The sequence below is a fragment of the Eschrichtius robustus genome, chromosome 17 (assembly GCF_028021215.1).
Source record: "Eschrichtius robustus isolate mEscRob2 chromosome 17, mEscRob2.pri, whole genome shotgun sequence".
Lineage (NCBI taxonomy): Eukaryota > Metazoa > Chordata > Mammalia > Artiodactyla > Eschrichtiidae > Eschrichtius > Eschrichtius robustus.
This window is the reverse complement of record NC_090840.1, coordinates 30,315,028-30,339,540: the sequence shown is the minus strand read 5'-3', so window position 1 is coordinate 30,339,540 and position 24,513 is coordinate 30,315,028. Positions and strand designations below refer to the sequence as shown.

Genomic DNA, 24,513 nt, shown 5'->3' with positions numbered 1-24,513 from the left:
GTTCTGAATTCCCTCTCCCCGCGCACCAGGAAACAAAGAGGGAAGAAAAAGTCTCTTGCCTCTTCGGCAGCTGCAGACTTTTTCCCGGACTCCCTCCCGGCTAGCTGTGGTGCACTAACCCCTTCAGGCTGTGTTCACACTGCCAACCCCAGTCCTCTCCCTGCGATCCGACCGAAGCCCGAGCCTCAGCTCCCAGCCCCGCCTGCCCCGGCGGGGGAGCAGACGAGCCTTTCGGGCTGGTGAATGCTGCTGGGCGCCGAGCCTCTGTGTGGGAGTCTCTCCGCTTTGCCCTCCTCACCCCTGTGGCTGCGCTCTCCTCCGTGGCTCGGAAGCTTCCCCCCTCTGCTACCCGCAGTCTCCGCCCCCAAAGGGGCTTCCTAGTGCGTGGAACATTTCCTCCTTCACAGCTCCCTCCCACTGGTGCAGGTCCCGTCCCTATTCTTTTGTCTCTGTTATTTCTTTTTTCTTTTGCGCTACCCAAGTACGTGGGGAGTTTCTTGCCTTTTGGGAGGTCTGAAGTTTTCTGCCAGCATTCAGTGGGTGTTCTGTAGGAGCGGTTCCATGTGTAGCTGTATTTCTACTGTATCTGTGGGAAGGAAGGTGATCTCCGCATCTTACTCTTCCGCCATCTTCTCTCCCATGTTGGAAGATTTTTAATCACAGTTTCAATTTCAGTGCTTGTGATTGGTCTGTTCATTTTTTTCTATTTTTTGCTGGTTCAGTCTCAGAGCGTTGTGCATTTCTACGAATTCATCTATTTCTTCCAGGTTGTCCATTTTATTGGCATATAGTTACTTGTAGTAATCTCTCATGATCGTTTGTATTTCTGCAGTGTCAGTGGTTACTTCTCCTTTTTCATTTCTAATTCTATTGACTTGAGTCTTCTCGCTTTTTTTCTTGATCAGTCTGGCTAATGGTTTATCAAGTTTGTTTATCTTCTCAAAGAACCAGCTTTTAGTTTTATTGATCTTTGCTATCGTTTCCTTCATTTCTTTTTCTTTTATTTCTGATCTGATTTTTCTGATTTCTTTCCTTCTGCTAACTTTGGGGTTTTTTGTTCTTCTTTCTCTAATTGCTTTAGGTGTGAGGTTAGGTTGTTTATTTGAGATGTTTCCTGTTTCTTAAGGTAGGATTGTATTGCTATAAACTTCCTTCTTAGAACTGCTTTTGCTGCATCCCATAGGTTTTGGGTCGTCGTGTCTCCATTGTCATTTGTTTCTAGGTATTTTTTGATTTCCTCTTTGATTTCTTCAGTGATCACTTGGTTATTAAGTAGTGTATTGTTTAGCCTCCATGTGTTTGTATTTTTTACAGATGTTTTCCTGTAATTGATATCTAGTCTCATAGCGTTGTGGTCGGAAAAGATACTTGAAACGCTTTCAATTTTCTTAAATTTACCAAGGCTTGATTTGTGACCCAAGATATGATCTATCCTGGAGAATGTTCCATGAGCACTTGAGAAAAATGTGTATTCTGTTGTTTTTGGGTGGAATGTCCTATAAATGTCAATTAAGTCCATCTTGTTTAATGTGTCATTTAAAGCTTGTGTTTCCTTATTTATTTTCATTTTGGATGATCTGTCCCTTGGTGAAAGTGGGGTGTTAAAATCCCCTACTATGATTGTGTTACTGCCGATTTCTCCTTTTATGGCTGTTAGTATTTGCCTTATGTATTGAGGTGCTCCTATGTTGGGTGCATAAATATTTACAATTGTTATATCTTCTTCTTGGATTGATCCCTTGATCTTTATATAGTGTCCTTCTTTGTCTCTTGTGATAGTGTTTGCTTTAAAGTCTATTTTGTCTGATATGAGAATTGCTACTCTGTCTTTCTTTTGATTTCCATTTTCATGGAATATATTTTTCCATCCCCTCACTTTCAGTCTGTATGTGTCCCTAGGTCTGAAGTGGGTCTCTTGTAGACAGCCTATATGTGGGTCTTGTTTTTGTATCCATTCAGCCAGACTATGTCTTTTGGTTGGAGCATTTAATCCATTTACATTTAAGGTAATTATCGATATGTATGTTCCTATTACCATTTTCTTAACTGTTTTGGGTTTGTTATTGTAGGTCTTTTCCTTCTCTTGTGTTTCCTGCCTAGAGAAGTTCCTTTAGCATTTGTTGTAAAGCTGGTTTGGTTGTGCTGAATTCTTTTAACTTTTGCTTGTCTGTAAAGGTTTTAATTTCTCTGTGAAATCTGAATGAGATCCTTGCTGGATAGAGTAATCTTGGTTGTAGGTTGTTCCCCTTCATCACTTTAAATATGTCCTGTCATGCCCTTCTGGCTTGCAGTGTTTCTGTTGAAAGATCAGCTGTTAACCTTACGGGGATTCCCTTGTATGTTATTTGTTGTTTTTCCTTTGCTGCTTTTAATATTTTTTCTTGGTATTTAATTTTTGATAGTTTGATTAATATGTGTCTTGTGTGTTTCTCCTTGGATTTATCCTGTATGGAACTCTCTGTGCTTCCTGGACTTGATTAAATATTTCTTTTCCCGTATTAGGGAAGTTTTCAACTATAATCTCTACAAATATTTTCTCAGTCCCTTTCTTTTTCTCTTCTTCTTCTGGGACCCCTATAATTCGAATGTTGGTGCATTTAATATTGTCCCAGAGGTCTCTTAGACTGTCTTCAGTTCTTTTCATTCTTTTTTCTTTATTCTGCTCTGCAGTAGTTATTTCCACTATTTTATCTTCCAGGTCACTTATCTGTTCTTCTGCCTTAGTTATTCTGCTATTGATCCCTTCTAGAGAATTTTTAATTTAATTTATTGTGTTGTTCATCACTGTCTGTTTGCTCTTTAGTTCTTCTGGGTCCTTGTTAAACGTTTCTTGTATTTTCTCCATTCTATTTCCCAGAATTTGGATCATCTTTACTATCATTATTCTGAATTCTTTTTCAGGTAGACTGCCTATTTCCTCTTCATTTGTTATGTCTGGTGGGTTTTTGCCTTGCTCCTTCATCTGCTGTGTGTTTCTTTGTCTTCTCATTTTGCTTAACTTACTGTTTTCAGGGTCTCCTTTTCACAGGCTGCAGGTTCATAGTTCCCGTTGTTTTTGGTGTCCACCCCCCAGTGGCTACGGTTGGTTTAGTGGGTTGTGTAGGCTTCCTGGTGGAGGGGACTAGTGCCTGTGTTCTGGTGGATGAGGCTGGATCTTGTCTTTCTGGTGGGCAGATCCACGTCTGGTGGTGTGTTTTGGGGTGCCTGTGACTTTATTATGATTTTAGGCAGCCTCTCTGTTAATGAATGGGGTTCTGTTCCTGTCTTGCTAGTTGTTTGGCATAGGGTGTCCAGCACTGGAGCTTGCTGGTCGTTGAGTGGAGCTGGGTCTTGGTGTTGAGATGGAAATCTCTGGGAGATTTTTGCCATTTGATATTACATGGAGCTGGGAGGTCTCTGGTGGACCAATGTCCTGAACTTGGCTATCCCACGTCAGAGGCACAACCCTGTTGCCTGGCTGGAGCACCAAGAACCTGTCATCCACACGGCTCAGAATGAAAGGGAGAAAAGAAAGAAAGAAAAATTTAAAATAAAATAGTTATTAAAATAAAAAACAAAAAAATATTTAAAATTTTTTTTAATAATTAAAAAAAAAAGAAAGAAAAACAACCAAACCAAAAAACAAATTCACCAATGGTAATAAGGGCTGAAAACTATACTAAAAAAAAAACAGAAACGGACAGAGAGAACCCTAGGACAAATGGTAAAAGCAAAGCTATACAGACAAAATCACACACAGAAGCTTACACATACACACTCACAAAAAGAGAAAAAGGGAAAATATATATATATATCATTGCTCCCTAAGTCCACGTCCTCAATTTGGGATGATTCGTTTTCTCTTCAGGTATTCCACAGATGCAGGGTACATCAAGTTGATTGTGGAGATTTAATCCGCTCCTCCTGAGGCTGCCTGGAGAGATTTCCCTTTCTCTTATTTGTTTGCACAGCTCCTGGGATTCAGCTTTGGATTTGGCCCTGCCTCTGCATGTAGGTCACCTGAGGGTATCTGTTCTTCCCTCAGACAGGACGGGGTTAAAGTAGCAGCTGCTTCGGGGGCTCTGGCTCACTCAGGCCGGGGGAGGGGAGGAGTATGGAGTATGGGGCTTGCCTGCAGTGGCAGAGGCTGGCGTGACATTGCACCAGCCTGAGGCATGTCATGTGTTCTCCTGGGCAAGTTGTCCCTGGATCACAGGACCCTGGCAGTGGCGGGTTGCACAGGCTCCCAGGAGGGGAGGTGTGGCTAGTGACCTGTGCTTGCACACAGGCTTCTTATTGGATGCAGCAGCAGCCTTAGCATCTCATGCCCATTTCTGGGGTCTGCCCTGATAGCCGCCGCTCCCGCCTGTCTCTGGAGCTCCTTTAAGTGGCGCTCGGAATCCCCTCTCCTCACGCACCAGGAAACAAATAAGCAAGAAAAAGTCTCTTGCCTCTTCGGCAGTTCCATACCCTTTCCAGACCTCCTCCGAGCTAGCCGTGGCGCAGTAGCCCCCTTCAGGCTGTGCTCACGCAGCCAACCCCTGTCCTCTCCCTGGGATCCGACCTCTGAAGCCCGAGCCTCAGCTCCCAGCCCACACCCATCCCGGCAGGGGAGCAGAGAAGCCTCTCGGGCTGGTGAGTGCAGGTTGGCACCGATCCTCTGTGCGGGAATCTCTCTGCTTTGCCCTCTGCACCCCTGTTGCTGTGCTCTCCTCCACAGCTCCGAAGCTTCCCCCCTCCGCCACCCACAGTCTCCGCCCACGAAGGGGCTTCCTAGTGTGTGGAAACCTTTCCTCCTTCACAGCTCCCTCCCACTGGTGCAGGTCCCATCCCTATTCTTTTGTCTCTGTTTTTTCTTTTTTCTTTTGCCCTACCCGGGTACGTGGGGAGTTTCTTGCCTTTTGGGAGGTCTGAGGTCTTCTGCCAGCATTCAGTAGGTGTTTTGTAGGAGTTGTTCCATATGTAGATGTATTTCTGATGTATTTGTGGGGAGGAAGGTGATCTCCACGTCTTACTATTCTGCCATCTTGAAGCTCCTCTGAGGCATGACAATTAATTGCAACACATGATTCTGTATGGACCCTGGACCAGGAAGGGAAGGGGAAATGGTTGAGACAGTTGGCAAAATTTAAATAGTCTGTGGATTGGAGGGCAGTGTTATATCAATGTGGAATCCCTGATCTGGAGGTTTGGACTGTGGTCATGTAGGGGAGAATCTTTGGGAAACATACATTGAAGACTGAGGAGTGATAAGGTATCATGTTTGCAGCTTGCACTCAAATGGTTTAGGAAAAGAATGTGATAATTAGTATATATACAGAGAAACACTGAGACAGGGAGGGAACAAATGTAGTAAAATGTATTCCAGTTGGGGAATGTTAATGAGGCACATACTGATTTACCTGTAGTGTCCTTGTAACTTTTCTGTAAATTTTAAATTATTTCAAAATAAGTTCATTTTTAAATTTCTACTGAGTGCATTGGGAGATTCAATGAGAGATATTTATAAATCAATTTTAGAACTTATATTCAAAGAAATCAGTGACTTCTTTGAAATTACAGAAAAATATGGACAACATTGCTCCAATAACTGTTCTGTGGGACTCTTCATTACCTTTCAGTGGTGGGATTCTCCCTCCTCCACATACACAAGCTAACCATCTGGACTCCAGACGCATTACTCACAGCTTCCACTGGCCAACCCAGAAGTTATTACAATAATAAAGCAATCTCTAAGTGCTTAGATACAATGGTGAAAATGGGAATGAAGTAGAAAGGATAAGAGCAGAAATTGTAAAGGAGGAATTAAAGAAACAAGTAAATAATTCACATAATTAGGATAAGGGAGGAAATTAAAATAATGATACTGCCTTTAATAAAACAGGAAATCAGAAGAAGCTTTGGTGGTAAAGAAGATAAATTCGTTTTTTAAGTAGATTGATCATGAAATGCATATAGGCATTTCAAATTAAACATCCAGCAAACTGTAGGAAACATAAGGCTAAAACCCAAGCATGAAATGGATTCTGACTTCTAAATAAAGAACTAATAATCTTTCTCAGAAGATTTTCAAATTGCTATATATTACATTCATCCCTCAGACCTAAGCAATCAATAAAGTTTTCACTGTTGGTAAATTTGAGTGTTGAAAAGTAATAACATCTTCGTGTTGGGTCAAGGATTAATATATTTGCTTTTACTATTGAGGTAACCAACAGCTATTATTCATAAACCAACCTCCACCTCACTAGTAGCTGGATGTATTTTTTATTAGGATTAAGAACATCCTAGTAGCTCGAAAATTCCTAAAACATTCTGTTTAGATCACCAATAAATTTAGAATATAAAAAAACAAAAAATCCAGTTAAAACCAGCTTAGCTAGGGAGCTAATTGTATATAGAGAATCTTCTTTATGAAACGCACTATTAATCTCCTTACATACAGTAGGTCATTATGTTCAATTAACTGAAGTGGTTTCAGTTAGCTCACTTGATGATAAAAAATAAATAAGTAAGCAATGATAGTCCATAATTAGAACCAAATACTGAAACAGGCTAATCAACTTTGTAAAAGACTGTAAAAGAATGAGGAAACTTCACATAGTTACCCCATCCATATTCACATAACAAATCCATCATGACCTGATTACTGTTTATAAAATACCAACATAAGGATTTTTTTCAAAATATTTATTCTATTAGTCACATTCTAAACCAATATAGCTTTCAATAGTCACAGATGCCACTAGTTATTAACAATTTCTTGAAGGTATTATTACCCTTAATATTTGTTACATTTGCTGCTCATGCATTTTAATTATAAATTAGAAGCAATGAAAATACTATAATCAGAGAAACAGAGAGCATTTCTACTCACTGAAATACTATATTTAAAATCACTTAAGTTGGAGAAATTCTTCATGTCAGCTGAGTTGCATTACACCCACAGGTGATCGAAAAAAATACCTACTCTAACTTTGTCATCACATAAAATCACACTGGCAAATATTTCTAAATAGTGTTATATATATATTTTATGACGGAAAATTTTCTTTAAATTAAGTTGTTATAAATCTACTTTGATAGATCATTAAATAGTCAATGTCATTAACTCAAGAAAAATATTTGGAAGTTTTCTTTGGTTATTTATTCTTTTAACTTAACGTTTTGCTAACCCTACAAAAATGAAAAGAACATAAAATCAGTGTCTTTGGTCCCCCTTGGAAATAATATGGACTATGGCTAATATTTAATGTAAAAAAATTGTGTACACTGTCATATTTATTGTTAATATTCGCCAGTAGTTTAATAAAGCTTTGTTACATGTCTACTAAGGGCAATGTGCTGTCCACATTAACTGCCATTTACTGTAATACCTTCATTAATTGATGCTGTCTCTACGTCTGGAGTGTCTCATCTTTCCACATCTAGTCAGTGAATTCCTCCTCCTTGAAGCCCATTGTGAGCATTAACTCCTCTGCAAAGATTTACTCTCCAGTTTATTGCCCACTTACACCTAGGCAGACTCGGTCACCTGCTCTTCTGTGCTACTATAACATGACTCACATTCGTCCATTAGAGAAGGCGAATTGAGATTGTTCATATATTTCTCAAGAATCTCTGTGTGCCACAGGGTATATGTGAGTCATCTCTATATACCCCACAGCAGCTAGCAGAGTACCTGAAACACAGAAAGAACTCAAATGTTTAGTGCACAGTAAAATTATATAATTCAGTAAGCAGAGCATTTTAAATCTTAGTGCTCTCCAGAAACACGATTTGTTTTATTCAATTAACAAATATTTGTTGAGCACTTTAATTTTTACCAGGTACCTTTTATATGTTATCATATTCATTATCTTTTGTAATCTTCCCCAAATCCTAAGAGCTTGTTGTTCTATCTTCTGTTTTGTGGATGAGGGCCAAAACCGGCTTCACAGGTGACCTGACAATGTGCCCAGTACTTTTTCCTCTAAAGTCTTATAAGTGAAAAAAACGCTCATAACTTATCTACTTCCCTGCCTTACTAAATATGATGTATTCAGTGCAGTGAACTTTTCAGGACTTAGTCAAAGTTCAGACTTATTGTCAATTTATGATCCTCTCCTAAAAATAGAACAGCCCCCAAAAACTGGAGAGAAAAAATTTATGGTTGTTTCCATTCAAGTTATTGCTTGAGGTTATCTACTGTAAACTAGTCATTCCCTTTATAACTTAGTGGCTACTATTCTCCTATTGAAATAATACTCAGATTATTTAAATTTAATTCAGAATGATCTCAGAAAAATATCTAAATGTTACTTTCTTTGGTAGACATAAGGGAAAATATAACCTTAGCTGTTTTGGGGTTTTTTTTAATCTTTTTTTTTTATATTGGAGTATATCTGATTAACAATGTTGTGATAATTTCAGGTGCACAACAAAGGTACTCAGCCATACAACCTTAGCTGGTTTTGTACTTTATTTCCAAGAGTCTGCTGAAAGAAAGGAAGGAAGGAAGGAAGGAAGGAAGGAAGGAAGGAAGGAAGGAAGGAAGGGAGGGAGGGAGGAAGGGAAGGAGGAAGGAAGAAAGGAAGGTCCAACCCATCCCCCCCTCAGGAGCAAAGGAAGCTGTGACCTTAGAACTACTAGGAATTCCTCCTCATTCAAACTCACTCTTCAATGGGAATGTCTGAAATCTGATCAATAAAGATTCCCTCAAAGAAAATTAGAACTCAAACTTGTTTTCTATTAAGTGGAAACTTTATTATGGATGCTCCATCGTTGATTTGAATAATTTTATAGGAATAAGATGTAAATAGGTTCAAAACTGGAACTAGATATAAACTCCATTTGCCTGTATCTTTTATATAACTATAAAGCTAAAACCTATTTGTAAACTTAACATAAAACTCAAAAATCAGTAAGATTAATGCAAACAACATTGCTATGATGGATAATGTTCTGTTGAAACTAAACAAGAAGAATATGGTACTAGTTGCCACTGATGATTCTTTTTATTTTAGTATGGCTTTGTTACCGTCTGTGTGCATGTGTATAATTACATATATTTGTATAGATATGTACAAATATATATGTGCAGAAAGACACAAAGCCATAGAATTTAGAGTTATATATAAAATATTACTGTGTTCCATTTATAAACCATATTCATCGAATCTAAAACACCATTTATTGTAAAATCCACCATTATTTTATGCATGCTTCTCTTAACCTAACCCATTCTCAGCCTAAAACGAAGTCTCGTATACAGTGACTACTGATAAAAGTTAACGAGACCATAACATCTCTGTCCTCCAGAGAAGTTTTCTCCACTTCTTACATGCTGCCTCTGCCACAGAGAATCTCTTTATTATTAATCCTGAACTAAAAGATTGTCTAAACCATCATTCTCTCATCATTAATTCAACCAACATGCATGGAGTACCTAGAACCAGACAAAGGGGATATGAAGGTGACCAAAGCATAGTCTCAGCCTGAAGAAGCTTACTCTCTGATAGGAAAAGGAGATCTGGAAATGGTCTTAAAATGAGAATTGATAAAATGCAGGTGTGCATATGGCACAAGCTACAATTAGGACAACAAAGAAGGGATTAAATACATACCTGTTGAGAGGAAAGGGGGAAAAGGCGGGAGAAGAAAATACCCAGCTTAAGCTAGATTCACAAGGAGTGGAACAGCATTTTAGGCAGGAGAAGTACTTATGAGCAAAGACATGGATAGAGGTAAGACAAAGCAGAGTAATTCAAGTTACCACAAGTTAATTTCATTATGGTAAGAGCTGAGAGTGGGAAGAAGTGCGGTTATAAATGAAAGAGAGTTAGGCAAGGGTCAACTATAAAGGGGCTGAAATGTCATGGTAGGAGTTTGGACATGATGCCAAAAGCAGGAGGAGTCACTGAGGGCCTTCATCTAGACACATGATCAGATTTATATTGGAGAATGGTTGCTTTTATTCATGTTGGCAGTCATTACTACAGCAATGTAGTAACTTTGCACAAAAACTTAGAGTGAGACTGGTGAAATTCTAGTAGCCACTTCACCCAAAAAAACAACCCTCTTCTTTCCCTTGTCTTCTTCTTGCTCACTGGAAAGCCACTCTGTAGAACACAGAATCACAGAATTTAGAGTTAGAAAGAAGCTTAAATATTATTTTGCCCACCTTGTCATTTCCAGATTAAGGCAAGAGATTCAATTTAGCTCACACATCCATCCAGTGAAAAAGAATGAGCTAAAATTCACATCTCTCATTCTAGAATTCTTTCCAGTTGCCCATTTTCTGAACTTTCAGGCCCTTGATCTAGATAAAGTGAAAGTATTCATCCGTAATTTTAATGCCCATGTTAATACCAATCTACTGACAAAAATCAAGATGTTGGAAGTATTTTAAGCCATTGATAAAGATGCTTGAATTAATATCTGTATCATTTTTCTTATGACCTGTGATAAATCCTAAGGGATGAATTGTCAAAGCAGACTCCCCCAAAATCATAGAGCTTACCTCACACCAAACTTCATTAATGATTCAATTGATGCAGGCCACTATCAGACATATAGATAAAATATCCTTTTTGGGAAAAACCCAAAACCATCAGACACAGCATTTAAAACTATCCACCTTCTCCTGCATTTTGGCACACTTTGGTTTCAGATGTACAAGGAGTTTTTGAACATAGTATGCAAAGGTATTTCTCACAAAAGTAAGGCAGTTTGGATTGAGGACATCTCCATTTTACACGTCCTTGCAAAGCTTACATACTATTTCCTTCCCCCATCTCCAGGCAGCCATGTCACATAAATCCATAAATTGCAGGCTTATTTGCAATAAGCAATCTAGACAGACCAAAAATGTCCTACTAAACACATTTCATATATAGGGACTCCCTGGTATCTTTCCATGAGTAAATACCATGATCAGATTTGCAAAGAGGTCTGATGAGGACTTTTATTCCTCTGAGGGTCCCAGGAAGGGAGAGAATCAGTCACAAGCCTGATGTTAACTTTTCCTTTGATGTTGATATCCTAAATTTAAAAATATAATCAACTATAGGCTTAGAGGATTATCTGAGAAGTTCCTAAAATGACCCCATACATATTTGATAATTCATTCAGAATTATTTCTGAAGCAACAATGTAACAAAAAAGAAAACTTTGCCTTTTAAAACAATGAACACCATATTTTAACAAAAGTAATTTTGTATTTTCAAGACGTACAAATCAAATTATATTCATAATCAATCAAGTTATTTATTATATGTTTCTTTTTGAGGAAATGATTGAATCTAAAATTAAAACTTCTAATTTCTTTTAAAAATCAGTAAAGGACTTATGATTTTGGTAATATGAAAAACTAAATTTAAATTCTTCCTTAAATTTTTTTCCTCTGTATTTTTTTCTACAACAAATGTACTTTAAAATGCATAATTATTTTTTAAATTTTATTGAAGTATAGTTGATTTACAATGTTGTGTTAATTTCTGCTGTACAGCAAAGAGATTCAGTTATACACATATATATTCTTTTTCATATTCTTTTCCTAAAATGCATAACTATTATCTTAAGGAAATCTCCAGGTTGCAGAAATACAGAGGAAAGAAGTATTAGATGAGTTAACTCAGGCTGCCCTGGTGTGGAGGGTGTGGAGGGTGGTCTTGGTGCTGAAAGTCTTTAGTTTTAATTGGAAAGTGCACAAGAGAAGAGGTCCCATTAAAAAAAAAAACAAAAACAAAGACAAGACTCCCTTAAAAAAGTGCATCCTTGTTGGACTGAAAAGAAAAATCTGTCCAATGGCACAGAGCATCAAGGAAGTTTGTCCGGGCTCTGGGTAGGAAAATTAAGTTCTCCTTAACAATTCTTAATGTTGAACTTGTGTCTCACACAGGTTTGGGGTCCAAATTTACACACACAGAAAGAACAGAATAAGCAGAGTTTTTTAACAATGTAGAAAAAACCAAACAATGTAGAAAAACCAAAAGTAACTATAGTTAACAGTACTGTATTGTTAAGCTGCTACGAGAGTAGAGCTTAAATGTTCTCACCATACTACACAACTAAATGATAATTATGTGAGGTGAAGGATGTGTTACATAAATTGCTTCAATTCTTTTTTAAAAGAGCAGAATAAATTTCTACAATTGAAATACACATTTTATCTTTTTTTTAATGTTTGATATTTTTTATAAAGCTAAATGGTTAAAAGATAATACTATGACTCGATATTTTGTATTGTAGAAGGACATTGAATCCTGACTGTCCAGCTGGGTCTTTGAGATGTTCTGGAAAAAGGATCTATTAAAGATAAGAATTGGTGATCTATAGACATTTGTATGTTTAGACCTACAAGAGATGGATTGTGAAGAAAAACTAGTTTACAGCAAAAAGTAGCCATTCCAGTGATCTTATTGCTGTTGTTGGATGGCATGTAGAGCTAAGGTATGCAGACAATCAGAGGTTATCTCAACTCCTATTCTCTCCTTGTGTGACAACTGTATTTTAATAATCAAAATGCTGTTAAGGTCTCACACTGGGGTCTCCTTGCATCTAGCAGATATGTCACTACCAGGATGGAAATGAGAGCTCCATGGCTCTCCTAGAGACTGTGATCCTACCTTCCTCTACTCCTTCCTTGATCTTGAGCTTCCAAAAGGAAAAAGAGGAATTCTTCACTGCAATTTCATAGACCTCTGCTGTAGACTCTGGTGACTTGGACCTTTACAAGATTTTGAGTTTCTCAGAACTCTAATATTTTTTCAAAAACAGCTAAATGTTAGCCAGTCAAATTGTGAAAGAAATATTAGAATACACTACATATCTGTTTAAAATGATACAGATACAATGAAAGGATACTATAGTAGATGACAAGGTGATACTAAGAGAAGTGACAGAGCAAAGGTTCTGATGGTAATGATCTTTCCATCTATTTAGGGAGAAGACACAGATATAGGAAAACATTAGTGAAAGAAATGGCATATTGTGGTGCCAAGTATTAAGAAATGCATAAACCTAAATGCTGCAAGTGTAATATAGTTAATTAGTTTTGAATTAAAGCAGAGATATAAGTGAGGACTAGAGTTGTCAGATCTCTTAAAGCACTTTCAACTAAATTCTATTCAGCAGAGGCTTGAGTTTCTCTCCATATAAAGGCGCTGTGGGGGTAAAATAAGTGATGCATGGTGTCCTCCTTCAAGGAGTTTAGGCTTATTGGTTAAAGGGTGAATCGGAGAAAAAAATTCATGCTGGAAAAAGATACATATTTTTTTTTACAATTTATGAAATTAATAATCCAATAGAATTATCTAGACTTATAAAACTAGTAATCACATATATAGCTTTCATAATATTTCAGCAATTTGTAAGAAAATAGTAAACTTGTAAGAAATTTTGGAACAAATTGCTTCTGAGCAATGAATTACATTTCCTCAAAGTGATATTCATCAAACATACTGCCTCTCTGTTATGGGCTGAATAGCATCTCTTCAAAAATTCATGTTGAAGTTCTGATCCCCTTACCTCAAAATGTGACCTTATTTGGAGATAGAGTCTTTAAAGAGGTAGGTTAAAACAAGGTCACTGAGGTGGGCCTTAATCTAATATAACTGGTGTCCTTACAAGAAGAGGAAATTTGGACACAAACATGAACAGAGTAAAGACACTGTGAAGACACAGGAAGAAGACCATCTACAAGCCAAGAAGAGAGACTGTTCCTTTACGCACAGCTTTCAGAAGAAACTACCCTTGCTGACATCTTGATATCAGGCATCTAGCCTCCAGTATAAATTTATGTTGTTTAAGTCACCCAGTCTGTGACTTTGTTATGGCAGCCCTAGCAAACTAATACTCTCTCTCTGCTTAATTCTAATGTAATCATCATTATGCATCTGAGGTGGATGTTTAGGCTATTGGGAATGGGAAGCATTATGTCTCATTTTTCACTATATTTTCTAAGAATATCATTAATCTAATCAAATGGTAAAATACTAATTTAAAAAAAAAAAAAAAAGAATCCCCAGAAGAACAGAAAAAGGAAAAAGTAGTTACTTCACAGTGCAGAACTACATGTGAGGACTTTGGGAGAGTTGCTTTATATTATATGCCTTTATGCACATTTTGTTTTTTCAATCATTTGCATGTATTACTTTGACAAAATTTAGATAGAAGAGATAGGTGGGTGGGTAATTAGAAAGAAAGAAAAATAAACAAACCAATGGGTAATGTGATCACATTTAAACAATCATTTAAACAATTTAAATCAACAATGGAGTTTTGTTTAATTCTCACTTATAAATTATTCACAGGGGTATTTTGACTCTCTAAAGTTCATAAACAGAATTCAAAACATCCAAGCAGAAGTAATTTGCTGCTTTTAAGCCAAAGCCCTGACTAGCTCCAGAGTTGCCTCTAGGGATTAACCAGAACGAAATCCTGATTAAGCAACTAATTGGCTTGTCTACTAATGAAAAGAAAAACAAAGTACATTTCTCTACCTCGAGACATAGAGTCATAAAAACAGAAGTTTTCAGAACCACCTTTAAGATGTTTAAATCGCTGACAGTAAGATTCAACAAGGTGAAGCTTAGTGAAGGGAACAATGAGAATAAACAAGGTTCTGATCCAAACAGCGAGCCACAGCAACCCACGAGACAGGTACGCTCCCCACGTCCCTAAATCAGTCTTGATTCTCATCATTTCTTGTCTGGGGAGGGATTTTAATAAACACTATGATATGTGATTTCTCTGCAGTTTTACCTGCTACCATCTGGGTCGTGGACTGTTTGTCTTTGGGTTTTATCCCTATCATTTTATACATACTGCATACATTGGCTTTAGAATGGAATAATAAATGTTTAGAAGACCCTATTATGATTTGGAAAAACAAAGTAAGACTTCTCCTTGCTGATTTTCACTTCTCCCATCATCCAAAATGAAATCATTTCTCAAATATTAAACTGGTTATATGATCTAGTTCCAATAGAGAATGTCAAACATCCTGGTCTTAGGAAACTGCATTTTAACAGTAATTTCTCTAGACCAGGAGTTTTCAATAGGGAGTAGTTTGTGCTCAGGACAATCAGCAACATCTGAAGATATTTTTGGTTGTCACAGCCCAGGGGTAGGGAAGTTACTGGCATCTAAAGGGGAAAGGCCAGAGATGCTGTTAAATGTCCTAGAATGAACAGGAGAGCCCTTTACAACATAGAATTCTTCAGTTCAAACTTTTAATATTGCCAAAGTGGAGGAACCCTGCTCTGGACAAATATTTTCACAAGTTCTAAGTCTGTTCATCTATACAATGAGGATGATACCTGCTTTGTAGCCTTGGTATACAAACTAGAGACAGTACAGATAAATCATATAGTAGGGAATTCCTAAGTGGTAATTATTATCATCATCATTATTAATAATCTGTGTTCTTATGACAGATTTAAGTCCAAATGGTAATTATATGATCAATATTCACTTACAGCTATTTATAGAACAATTTTCATGAATTGCTCACTAGATTTACCTAAAAGCACTATGTAAGATTTTTAGAGCAAGAATTATTTTCTCTTCTAAGAGAACTGGATGAGAGATGTCAAATACAAACAGGAAGGTACCTCAAGGACTAGCATAGCATGGTCTAATGATTCAGGTTTAAATGAGCCTAAAGTATAAAAAATACCAAAATTACCTAATGTTGGCCCGAGAAAATTTGCCTTCCTTTTCTGATTAACACTGACTGTTTTTGCAGTGGAAAGAAGTGGGGAATGTTCTTTATGAGAGTGCCCTTGACTTTTCTAATACTTGTGTCAAAATAAATAATCTCACACTTTAAAAGTTATTTATATGTTTAAAAACTTATAGAATATCACAAGTGTTGAGCTGGGTACTTCCCTTCAACTAGCCTTGTTGTGTTTTTCTCTGGGAAAGTCATTACAGTGATGTATGCCAACTTACCATCATGATTATTTTCCCGCAGAGCACATAAAAATAGCTAATACATTATTCTCTTGGAGAACATAGTAGCTAACAGCAAATACTATGTGCCAAGCAATGTGCTATCCCTTTCGAAGCACTGCTGTATTGAATTCTCATGGGCCCTGTTATAATTTGCTACTTACGCACAACTTACAAATTTCAGAGTCTGGATCAGAACCCTGTTCTATCTGACTTTAGTGCCTGAGAGCTAAATCACTAGGTTATATCGCTACAAACAGAAGGCAAAATGAGCAGAAACTCCTTAGAGAGTTGTCTTTCCTTCAGAAACATTAATATTGGAGAGCTACTCAGACTAGACACAGGTAGGGCAGCTCTTAGACACATCCTGTGCCATTCCTGACAGCCATAATTTGTGGATGTTAATCAGGAAGTCTGCTGGCATCACATATCTTAAAAGTCATATTGGGGAATTATTTGCAACTACTCTTTCCAGTAACATGCTGGTAAAAGAAAAATAGTTTTTCTCCAGTTTCAAATATGCTAAATGTTAAAAATGACACAAAATTAAAACCCTATTTTCATCTACAGAATATAACCTTTTAAAATGACATTTAAACAACATGTTTCTGAAATACAAATAGATTGAGTCCTATAAAAAATCTATGAATGAATAAATCAATTTACATTGTATTTTAAGTGTCATTTAAATAGTTAGTTCTCAAAGCAAAATATCATATGTAATTCAAATTTGTCAATAACCATGAAATCAAAAACTGCAAACTCAGACTAGTACAAACTCTCTCTCATACTCCAGAATTAGACACTATTCACATAAAACTACATTTATGTACACATAAAACTATGATGGAAATGTTTCTGAATAACATGATGTAAAAGTATTTAAAGTCAGAAGGTTTTATCACTACTTCATAATCTATCCAAGGATCCATACTTTTCTAGCCACTTAATCAATTTCCTATTCAATAATATAAGAATAATAATAGCTTATTTGCCTAACACATATGAGGCTTAAATTAAATCATCTGATTAATTTGCTTTCCAGTTTAAAATGTTTCTGACATACAGTGTCTAAAAATAATGTCAAACTCCACATCAAGGCTTAAAAGACTCTCAAAACCCCTTCCTACTTCACTAGCCTCATCTTCTCACCCTTTTTCCCTTCCAAGCACTTCTGTAGTCTCCCTTCACCTACATATACCTTAGGCTTTTGCTAAACATACATCCTCTGCCTGGAATATTTTCCATGCCTGTCCCTCTGGAAAACAAAAATCTCATCTTGATTTGTAAATCCAGGAGTCGCTTCATTTTTAATAGTGTCCTTCCTTTCCCTTCAACTCCAGAAGAACTGACCACTCCCCTTTATGGCCCACCTCTAGCATCTACAAACATTGTGTCATCACCGATAACATTTCGTGTCAGTTGCATTGGTGTGTGTTTGTTCCCCCTATGAGACTGAGCAGCTTGGGAGCCAAACTTTCTATGCTCTAACCTTATTTTACCCTGTCCCCATGGGAAAATCTTCAGGTATACACTGGCCACATCCAGTGAGATATACTTACATTTCAAAGGAAAGCTTAAATGTTAAGATAAATGATGAAGTAGAGGCAAATGAAATCATGGAATGTAAAAAGAAGAGAGCTATGAGTAAAGACACCAAGGTGCTTTCTTCTTTCCATCATTTTACATTCTACCGCTAAAGACCTAGACTGGGACCAATGCTCTGGCTGTAGGAAGTAGAACCAGAACTGGGAGAAACATATGTCTGGGAGATGCAGCAACCACAGTGAAAAAACAGACCATGGTCAACAAACTGTGGAGGTTGAAGTTGATTATTCAATAGTAGAGCCAAGAACATTCATTTAAGTGCAAGAATTATCATTTTTAGTATATCATAAACAAATGATCAATTTTAATGACTGGCTTGATAATGGAATGAAAAACTCTTATATTTTACATTCAGCTTCATTTTATGTAAAATCACATGTACTATCTCTATTTTTTCCTCAAAGGGAGAAAACAAAAATGAAAAGAAATCTCTCAAAACCAAGATGCCTCCAGTTTCAGCTGAAGAGTCATACATCAAAATTCAAGGTAAGAACCCAAGTCTGTAGAAAAAAAAACTAAAAAGTAAAATGTATATTTCTCTGAAATGTATTGTCTGATGAAACACCTGCCCTTGGCTAGGTAAATTACATAGGGTCACACTTGAAATTATTTGAAGATCTGGATATTTATAAAAATTATTTCTTCATTCAGTCACTTATTAAATAGATGCTTTTTTGTCACCTACCACGTGCCAGGCCCTGTTCTGTGGGTTGGAGATACAGTGGTAAAGAATATAGGCCAAATTTGTGTTAACGTAAGTGTATAGTGAACAATGAAATTTCAGGTAAGTGTTATAAAAACATTAAAATAGATATGGGTTGTACATGTTTAAAGGTTCTGTTCTCTTCTCCCTTGAAACTCCATTAGAAATCTTATCTACTCCTAAGGCTGCCACATTCACTTCTACATTGATGATTCCAAATTCATATCAGACCAATTTCTTTTTTAAGACCCTGTCTAATATTTTCCAAGTAACCACTGGACAAACATACCTGTATGTTCTGCTGCCATCCTAAAGAAAGCATGTCTAAAATTTAATTCCTTATCTTCCCCTTCAAATAAGCTCCCTCTCCTGATTTATTTCTATTCCTGGTTCTATTATTTTTTCAGTTTCTCAAAACCTAATTCATGTTTTATTCCTCTATCTAGGCTGTCCTATAAAGGAAATTAGTCACCAAATCTCCTTTCATAATGGCCCTAAAACTCACTTCATTCCTTTCCAATTCCACCACTAATACCATCCTTCTTAGTAACTCATGCCTGCACGACTCCCAGGCTCTAAGTGATCTCTTCTGATTAGGACTCTTTCACCCAATCTCTCCCCTTTTCATCCAGTCCCAACAGTATTAGCAGATTACCTTCCATTAATCATTATTTTGATCTCACGTCTCTGCTAGTCTCTTCTAAAGAGCCTTAAGTGCCTCAATATTGCCTGCAGGACAAAATCTAAGTTACTTCATCTGACTTGGTAGGATCTAATGAAATCTATTACCAGCTCTTCTCCTATTTCTCCTGAGTATTAACACTACGTTATCACCAAGAAAACATAAAAATGATAGAAGAATCACTAAAACAGAATATGCTACTGTTAAATAATGAAAAATACAATTATTGTTACAAAACTAGAGTAAATGTTTTTGCTTTTCATCTATTAGACAAAGGTAAATGTATGATAATTTTTACTAGAACGAATTTTGGGGCTGAAGCACAACTGAGTTTTTGCTAGCGAGAATTTCTATCTCTAAGAAGGAAAAATAAGAAACATGTGAAAATTACAAGCAAGATTGTAAAGAAAGGAGCAAATCACAAGAAAGGTTGTAAGTAAACAAATTCCTCTGTAGGAATATCCCCACAATCAAATACTGAAGAAATATTCCCATTGTCATTATACTTGACTGCTCTTATTTAAAAGAAAAACAAAGAACCTATGTGAAGAAAATAACATTTTAACAGAGAAATGTAGAATAATCTTGAATAACTGGAGGAAAATAATATGTTCCCAGTTTGGAGGGTAACATTATAAAGATATAGATCTATTTTTGTAAGCAATTCATATTTCTATTTTCATGATCTCCTCTCTACCCGCTTTCAACAATATATTTTAAAAAACAAGGGAAGAAAATTCACTTTAGTTTTCTTGATTTTATTTATTTATTTACTTATTTATTTGGAAGTACAGATCTAGGTTTTTATTGTTCTGATTAGAATGTAGAGAATACTTACTGTGTCTATAGAGATCAGCTGTTTTTTTTTCACTTTCTTTTGCATTTTCATCTCAGCCAAGAAGACAGCAAAATAGTGTCTTCCAAACAGTCATCATTTACTTACCTGAGGAGAAAGAAAAAAAAAGTAAATGTTCTGCAATGTTTTTCAACATGAATGCAGTTTAATATTACCTCCTAACTGATTACTAAAGCTAGGCTCTTCAATTGTTAGATTATCTGATTTAGAATGTTTACAATGATGTATCACTGAAAGGGAAGCATTTAATAATCATAAAGGCTCCATTTCTGATAAATGTTCACACACATATATTACTTCCACAGATAGTAAGACTCCTATACCAAGAGGATATAATAAAAAAATGTGTTCTTGACATTTTTTCCCTCCCACCTTAACAAAAACAGAACATCAACCAAAAGACACCTCTCTTGATTCCACTTCCTCTTTGGCTATTGCCTCATTCCCATATTCTCCTTTAGAGTGAGACTGCTTGAAATGCTATCTATACTTGTAGTCTCTGATTCCTGTTGTCCCTTTCTCTTTTTTATTTTTTTATTGAAGTATAGTTGATTTACAATGTTGTGTTAATTACTGCTGTACAGCAAAGTGACTCAGTTATACATATATATATACATTCTTTTTCGTATTATTTTCCTTTATGGTTTATAAGATATTGAATATAGTTCCCTGTGCTACACAGTAGGACCTGTTTATCCATTCGGTATATACCAGTTTGCATCTGCTAATCCCAGACTCCCAATCCGTCCCTCTCCCATTCCCTCCCCCTTGGCAACCACCAGTCTATTCTCTATGTCCCTGATTCTGTTTCTGTTTCATAGATAGGCTCATTTGTGTCATATTTTAGATTCCACATATAAGTGATATCATATGGTATTTGTCTTTCTCTTTCTGACTTACTTCGCTTAGTATGATAATGTCTAGGTCCCACCATGTTGTTGTAAATGGCATTATTTCATTCTTTTTATGGCTGAGTAGTATTCCATTGTATATATGTACCACATCTTCCTTCTCCAGTCATCTATCGATGGACATTTAGGTTTTTTTCATGTCTTGGCTATTGTGAATAATGCTATAAACATAGGGGTACATGTATATTTTTGAATTACAGTTTTGTCTGGATATATGCCCAGGAGTGGGATTGCTGAATCATATGGTAATTCTATTTTAAGTTTGCTGAGGAATCTCCATACTGTTTTGCACAGTGACTGCACCAACTGACATTCCCACAAACAGTGTGAGAGGGTTCCCTTTTCTCCACACCCCCGCCAGCTCTTGACATCTTTTTATCAGCAGCATTATTTAATCTTCAAATTTTTCAAAAGGAGTAGAAGGTTCTTCTGTAGATCATATAAGAATTTTCATTCATACACTGAACTGTTGGTTAACAAATGGAGGTATTGAGGAAGAGAGAAACACCCTACAGCAGAAATCAAATCTACATATCCAAAGGAAGAAAAGAACACAGAATTGTCAAGATAATTCAAACTATAATTCTGTTTTATTTTGAGTTATTTTAATTTTTTTATTGAAGTATAGTTGATTTACAATGTTGTGTTATTTGCTGGTGTACAAAAAAGTGATACAGTTATACATATTTATACAAAAATAAAGAATATTTCACATTCTTTTCCATTATGGTTTATCACAGGATATTGAATATAGTTTACTGTGCTATACAGTAGGACCTTGTTGTATATCTATTTTATATACAGAACTTTATATCTGCTAATCCCAAACACCTAATTTATCCCTCCCGCAGCCCTTTACCCCTTTGGTAACCATAAGTTTGTTTTCTACGTCTGTAAGTCTGTTTCTGTTTTGTAAGTAAGTTTATTTATGTCATATTTTAGATTCCACATATAAGTGATACCATACGGTATTTGTCTTTCTCTTTCTGACTTACTTCACTTAGTATGGTAATCTCTAGGTCCCTCCATGTTACTGCAAATGGCATTATTTCATTCTTTTTTATGGCTGAGTTGTATTCCATTGTGTATATATACCACATCTTCTTTATCCATTCATCTGTAGGTAGACTTTAGGTTGCTTCCATGTCTTGGTTAATAGTGCTGCTGTGAACATTAGGGTGTGCATGTATCTTTTTGAATTAGTGTTTTTGTTATTTCCAGAATTGCTGGATCATATGGTCATTCTATTTTTAGTTTTTTAAGGAACCTCCATACTGGTCTCGATAGTGGCTGCATCAATTTACATTCCCACCAACAGTGTAGGAGGGTTCCCTTTTCTCTACACCTTCTCCAGAATTTGTTATTTGTAGACTTTTTAATGGTGGCCATTCTAACTGGTGTGAGGTGATACCTCATTGTAGTTTTGATTTGCATTTCTCTAATAATTAACAATGTTGAGCATCTTTTTGTGTGCCTATTGGCTATCTGTATCCCTTCTTTGGTGAAATGTCTATTTAGGTCTTCTACCCATTTTTTGATTGGGTTGTTTGTTTTTTCATTATTGAGTTGTATGAGCTGTTTGTATATTTTTGAAATTAAGCCCTTGTCAGTCACATTGTTTACAAATATTTTCTCCCAGTCTTGTAGGTTGTCTTTTTGTTTTGTTTATGGTTTCCTTTGTTGTGTAAAAGTTTGATTTGGTCCCATTTGTTTATTTTTGTTTTTATTTCTATTGCCTTGGGAGCCTGACCTAAGAAAACATTGGTACGATTTTTGTCAGAGAATGTTTTGCCTATGTTCTCTTCTAGGAGTTTTATGGTGTTGTGTCTTATATTTAACTCTTTAAGCCATTTTGAGTTTATTTTTGTGCATGGTGTGATGGTATGTTCTAACTTCACTGATTTACATGCAGCGGTCCAACTTTCCCAATATTACTTGCTGAAGAGACTGTCTTTTCTCCAGTGTATATTCTTGTCTCTTTTGTGGAAGATTAATTGATTGTAGGTGTGTGGGTTTATTTCTGAGCTCTCTTCTGTTCCATTGATTCATATGTCTGTTATTGTACCAATACCACACTGTTTTGATTACTGTAGCTTTGTAGTATTGTCTAAAGTCTGGGAGGGTTATGCCTCCTGCTTTGTTCTTCTTCCTCAAGATTGCTTTGGCAATTCTGGGTCTTTTATGGTTCCATATAAATGTTAGGATTATTTGTTCTAGTTCTGTGAAAAATGTCACGGGTAATTTGATAGGGATCACACTAAATCTGTAGGTTGCTTTGGGTAATATGGCCATTTTAACAATGTTAATTCTTCCAATCCAAGAGGATGGTATATCTTTCCATTTCTTTAAATCACTTTCAATTTCATTTATCAGTGTTTTATAGTTCTCTGCGTATAAGTCTTTCACCTCCTTGGTGAGGTTCATTCCTAAGTATTTTATTTTTTTGATGAGATTTTAATATTATGAGTTATTTTATAATAGTGGTGGTTTCAAATCTGTAGTTCTCACATAAAAATACAACCTTGATGGAATGAAACCAAGAATCACATCTTTGGGATTACAAGTTTATTCTTATTCTTGTTATACTCTATTCAAAGTGTGTGTGTAATCTTAATTTTTCCTGGCTGGTAATAAAAACTCTTTCATGGAAACTTCATTTAATAGAGGAGCTATTTGAGTGGGAAGGAAAAAAAATAGTTTCGTTTAAATTTGCAGACTTAGCATGTCTTCAGAAACTTTAATAGGAATAACAGTCATATTTGAGATATTTTGTTTTGAAAAAGCAAAAGCAAAATTATTACTGTTTAAATATAGCCTCTTATACATGGTTGGTATTTCTGTGTTCTTCACTTCAAAACATGCAGGTGCAATGTCATAATATCTGCAGATGTTGATTTCTGATTATAGAACTCTTATCTTCTGCAGAGCCTGGTTTAATTTATATCTGCCATAGAAATGAAGAACGCAACATATTTTTGATTCAAATAAAGATAACTTACTAAAGTCCTCTTTTGATTACAATCATCTTTCTTAGGCTTCCACTTCACTTATATTACATTAAATATTTCTTTAAATTAATGTTTTGGTACCAGCATAGGATATGTAAATGACTTACCTAGTGATTTATGATGCCGTAAAGTGACTCTATTTGTGTGGAAGTGGATCAAAGTTAGGTGCCCATAACTAGTATGGCTTGGTAAGATCAATAATGCCCCTCAAGGTATCCATACCCCAACTCTGCAAACCTATGAATTTATTACCTTACATGGAAAAAAATTGCTGATGTGATTATATTAAAGATCTCGAGATGGTAAGATTATTCTGCGTTATCCGGGGGCCTCAATGTAGTCAAGGGTCTTTATAAGAAGAAGGCAAGAGGGCCAAAGGCAGAAGAAGGAGATGGGATGATGGAAGCAGAGGTTGGATTGATGCATTCTGAAGATGGGGGAAGGGACCATGAACCAAGGAATGCAGGCAGCCTCTACAAGCTGGAAAAGATGAGGAAACAGATTCTCTCCTAAAGCTTCCAGAAGGAATGCAGCCTGTCTTAGACTTCTGACTTACAGAACTGTAAGTGAATAAATCTGTGTTGCTTTAAGCCATTAAATTTGTGGTAATTTGCTACAGAAATAGAAAACTAACATATATGACTTTAAAATACTCCATACTTTCAAAGTCACAATTAGGAAAATGAAATCTTCAGTTCAAACAATCATACAATTAATACTAAAGGCAGTATTTTGTACTAGAAAAAACAGAGTTTGACATCCCTGAATTCAAATTATTACTCTGCTACTTAACTAGTTTTGTGTGACCTTAGTCAGTCAAGATATTTAAC

General features: G+C 36.2%; 1 protein-coding gene across 1 annotated transcript in view; it reads left to right on the top strand.

Moving 5' to 3' along the window:
• Positions 1–14,511: 14,511 nt before the first annotated feature.
• CNGB3 (cyclic nucleotide gated channel subunit beta 3) overlaps positions 14,512–24,513 on the top strand; it is a 158,867-nt gene continuing 148,865 nt past the window's right edge. Inside the window, 2 exon segments of the mRNA XM_068525484.1 lie at positions 14,512–14,622; positions 17,928–18,009. Coding sequence (XP_068381585.1) covers positions 14,512–14,622; positions 17,928–18,009 — 193 coding nt within the window.